At 32.4% G+C, this 5,000-nt stretch overlaps 1 protein-coding gene across 1 annotated transcript in view; it reads right to left on the minus strand.

Moving 5' to 3' along the window:
• Nucleotides 1-1,111: 1,111 nt before the first annotated feature.
• LOC137631258 (putative surface protein SACOL0050) overlaps nucleotides 1,112-5,000 on the minus strand; it is a 22,653-nt gene continuing 18,764 nt past the window's right edge. The window contains exon 2 of the mRNA XM_068363040.1: nucleotides 1,112-1,562. Coding sequence (XP_068219141.1) covers nucleotides 1,112-1,562 — 451 coding nt within the window. The remainder of the gene's footprint in view (nucleotides 1,563-5,000) is intronic.

Consider the following 5,000-nt stretch of genomic DNA (forward strand, 5'->3'; position numbering starts at 1 on the left):
TATGTGATTATAATTAACATTATTATCATTTCCATTGCTAATGTTAATAATGCACTATTCCTAAATTCATAATAGTTATAACAATTAAGATAAAAACTTTATCAACACTGATAACAGAGCTGATCTCCCTTATATACTAGAGTATTTGTCTATATATATATATATATATATATATATAATAGATATATATATATATATATATTATATATATATACATACATACATATATATATATGATAAATTTTTTGCACATTAGACGTTTTTTAATATTCAAAATAAGCCATATATATTTGATACATTAATGTCTGGATCTCTTAACGACCTTGGATCAGAGCCCCAGGCGAAATCACACAAAGACAAGAGCTTGTAACCAGCCGGGAATCGAACCCTGGTCCGGCAAACTTCCTGGCCAAGTGGTAGTCACTGTCTCTACAAGTTTGCCGGACCAGGGTTCGAATCCCGGCCGGTCACAAGCTCTTGTCTTTGTGTGATTTCGCCTGGGGCTCTGATCCCAAGGTCGTTAAGAGAATCCAGACATTAATGTATAAAAAATACATGGTTTATTTGAATATATATATATATATATATATATATATATATATATATATATATATATATATATATATATATATTATATATATCCAGTCAAGCGTAGCCCTAGCCGGTCCCTCGAGTAGGGAAAGAGGAGAGTAGTCATACCCTGCTAAAAAGGGGGGTTGCATGTGTTTGCATATCTATCTAAATATTCATCCCCCAGTTTTGACGGGAAACATACCCTACTGATAATAATAATGACAATCAATAATGTCTTTATCTTTATCAGTATTATCATGATCTTTATGAGTATCAGTATTATCATTATCTTTATCAGTATCAGTATTATCGTTAGCTTTATCAGTATCGGTATTATCATTATCAGTTATCATTATCATTATCTTTATCAGTATCAGTATTATCATTATCTTTATCAGTATCAGTATTATCATTATCTTTATCAATATCAGTATTATCGTTATCTTTATCAACATCAAAGTCTTTATCTTTATCAGTATCAGTATTATCTTTATCTTTATCAGTATCGGTATTATCATTATCAGTATCAATATTATCATTATCTTTTATCAGTATCAGTATTATCATTATCTTTATCAATATCAGTATTATCGTTATCTTTATCAACATCAAAGTCTTTATCTTTATCAGTATCAGTATTATCTTTATCTTTATCAGTATCGGTATTATCATTATCAGTATCAATATTATCATTATCTTTATCAGTATCAGTATTATCATTATCTTTATCAGTACCAGTATCATCATTATCTTTATCAATATCAGTATTATCATTCTCTTTATCAGCATTAAAGTCTTTATCTTTATCAGTATTATCATTATCTTTATCAGATTTAAAGTCTTTATCTTTATCAGTATTATCATTATCTTTATCAGTATCGGTATTATCATTATCTTTATATTTATCAGTATTATCGTTATCTTTATCAGCATTAAAGTCTTTATCAGTATCAGTATAATTATCTTTATCAGCATTAAAAGTAATAAACCTTGTGGAATACAATACCACTTTTACAATCACCAAAATAACCAATGAGAACCATCATACTTTACGGGAAAAAAAAATAAATAAAAAATAAAAAAAGAAGAAGAAGAAGAAGAAGAAGAAGCTCAACTGATTCACTACAGTATGAAAGCTAATCTTAGTGAGACATGGCGAGGAACAGATGTTGCGTAGTTATTCAGGGAATGGCAACTGAGGTAAAAATAAATAGATTCATCAGCTGGGAAACTCTCCTCTGTGTGAGAGAGAGAGAGAGAGAGAGAGAGAGAAGAGAGAGAGAGAGAGAGATGAGAGAGAGAGAGAGAGAGAGCCTTACCTTATTGCCTTATTTTTGTTTGGGTTCCCCAGGTCCCTCAGTGTGAGGCACCTCGTATATCCACCAGAGAGTTGCTAATACATCTTCCAGTGTATTTTGCATCTTCCAGTCTTGGATGGTCTGGGATGCATCTTAGGTATTTATCGAGCTGCTTTTTAACGCATCTACGCTCACTCCTGATATGTTTCTTAGATGAGCTGGCAGCACATTAAATAGTCGCTGCATTATCGATGCTGGTGCGTTGTGGATTAATGTCCTGTGCGCCTTTCTCAGTTTTACCTGGAATGCTTTTTGGCACTATTAATCTACCTCGGCTTGCTCTTTCTGATACTTTAAGCTCCATGATGTTTTCAGCAATTCCTTCTATTTGCTTCCATGCTTGTATTATCATGTAGCGTTCTCTTCTCCTTTCTAGACTGTATAGTTTTAAAAATTGCAGTCTTTCCCAGTAATCAAGGTCCTTAACTTCTTCTATTCTAGCAGTATAGGACCTTTGTACACTCTCTATTTGCGCAATATCCTTTTGGTAGTGTGGGGTACCATATCACATTGCAGTACTCGAGTGTACTACGCACATAAGTTTTGTAAAGCATAATCATGTGTTCAGCTTTCTTGTTTTAAAGTGTCTGAATAACATTCCCATTTTTGCTTTACATTTAGCCAACAGTGTTGCTATTTGGTCGTTGCATAACATATTCCTATTTAAAATTACACAAGGTCTTTAATTGCTTCCTTTGTTTGTGATTGTCTCATTATTAGGTCCCTTGTATGCATACACCATTCCTTCTCTGTTTCCATAATTTATTGATTCAAATTTATCGGAGTTAAATACCATCCTATTTATCTCCGCCCATTCATATATTTTGTTTAGATCTCTTTGTAGTGAGTTCCTATCTTCATCACAAGTAATTTCTCTACTTATTCTTGTGTCATCGGCGAAACTTCTCACTACGGAGTTTTCAACATCACAGTCTATGTCTGAGATCATAATAACAAATAGCAGTGCAGCTAATACCGTACCTTGGGGCACACCAGATATTACCTGGGCTTCATCTGATTTCTCGTCATTTGCAACCACTATCTGTTTTCTGTTTTGCAGGAATTCTTTTACCCATTTTCCTATCTTTCCCACAATATTATGCTTTCTCATTTTTTTCTCCAATATGTTATGGTCTACCTTGTCAAAGGCTTTTGCAAAATCTAGATAGATCACATCTGTGTCTTTTTTCATATATCATATTATTGTATATGTTTTCATAGTGAGCTATCAGTTGGGTCTGTGTACTTTTTCCAGGTACGAAACCGTGTTGACCCATATTAAACAAATATTTTTGACCAAATGGTTCATTATTTTCTTTTTTATTACCCTCTCATACACTTTCATAATATGTGATGTTAGACTAACAGGTCTATAATTGCTTGCCTCTAGTCTTGATCCACTTTTGAAGATAGGGGTTATATAAGCTAATTTATGTTTAACATATATCTCGCTCATATCTATACTCTGTCTTAGCAGTATTGCAAGTGGCTTCGCGATAGTGTTTGCAGTTTTTTTTAACAAAATCGCTGGAACTCCATCTGGTCCGGCTGCCGATCCATTTTTAATTTCGTTTATAGCCGTGACAATATCTGCTTCATTAATATCTATATCCGTTAGATATTCAACATTTTCTTCTCTCATTTCTGTTTCATTATTCTCATTCGCATTCTTGGCGTGAACTCACTCTTATATGTTTTCTGCTAATATGTTGCATATTTCCTTTTTTTCATTCGTTAGCCGTCCTTCAATTCTTAGGAGGGCCTATTTCTATTCTCCTTTTATTCATCTTTTTTGCATAGGAGTAAAGTACTTTGGGGTTTCTTTTTATATTTTGAAGTGTCCTTTCTTCTAAGTCCCTTTTTTTCATTTTCTTTCGACTGTATAATCTTTTGTTCTGCATTTTCTATCTTACATTTTATTTCCCTCATTTTCCACACATTTTTTTCTTTTGCAAGATTTTTTCTTCCACTTTTAATTTTCTGAAATAAGATCCTTCTGTCTCTTGGTATGCACGTCTTTTGTTTATTGTTTTTTTTTCGGTACATATTTTTCAACAATTTTCTCCAGTATTTTGTACAGTATATCCGTATTTACCTGTATATTATCACTTATAAATACATTTTTCCATCTTTATCCAGTTCTTCATTTATTTCCTGACCATTTTATATTCTTACTGTAAAAGTTATATTTTCCATATCCTTCCCAAAGTTTTGTGTTTTTATTAATTCTGTGATCACTTGCTTTGAATGAACTATCAATTCTATGACATTGTGGTCTGAAATTCCCGTGTTATACACTATTATTTCTTTAACATAATTCACCTCATTCACAAATACTAGATTCTAGGACATTTTCCTTTCTTGTTGGAATGTGGTTTATTTGTTGCATATTATGTTCTAATAGCATATCTTGAAGCTTTTCAAATTGCCTCTTATCTTCTGCGCTACTATTACTATCTTTTTTATATGTATACATACAACCAATTTCTTCTATCCGTTCTTTCCAATCCACGAAAGGAAAGTTAAAATCTCCGGATAGGAGTATATTCCAGTCTTTATGGTTTCTACATATACCATCTATTTTTTCTATTATTATGTCAAACTCCTTAGTGTTTGGGGGTCTGTAAACTAGCAATATTCATTAGTTTTTCAAATTCAATTCTACCGCAATCAATTCACATTCTGTGTTGCTGTATTTTTCACATACTTTTCCTTGATTTATGTCTCTTCCATATATTGCGGTTCCCCCTTGATTCCTATTTTTTCTGTCTGATCTATAAGTTGGAAACCCTTATCTGGTCATCACTGCCAGTCTCTTGGGAATACCATGTTTCCACTTATATTTAATATATCTATTTTTTCAATTTGGGTTAGTTCTCTAAGAACTCTATTTTCCTTTTAGAGTTACTCGTGACTAAACCCTGTGCATTCATTACTATTATGGTTTGTGTTTCATCCCCATTATTTGAATATTGGTAATAATATGGATTCTCCCATGCTTCCTTCCTGTTCTGATATGATGCTCTTTTCTTCATTCCCGGAATTCTGCCATTAAAAAATCCAACTTTT

The sequence above is a fragment of the Palaemon carinicauda genome, chromosome 39 (assembly GCF_036898095.1).
Source record: "Palaemon carinicauda isolate YSFRI2023 chromosome 39, ASM3689809v2, whole genome shotgun sequence".
In the NCBI taxonomy this organism is placed as follows: domain Eukaryota; kingdom Metazoa; phylum Arthropoda; class Malacostraca; order Decapoda; family Palaemonidae; genus Palaemon; species Palaemon carinicauda.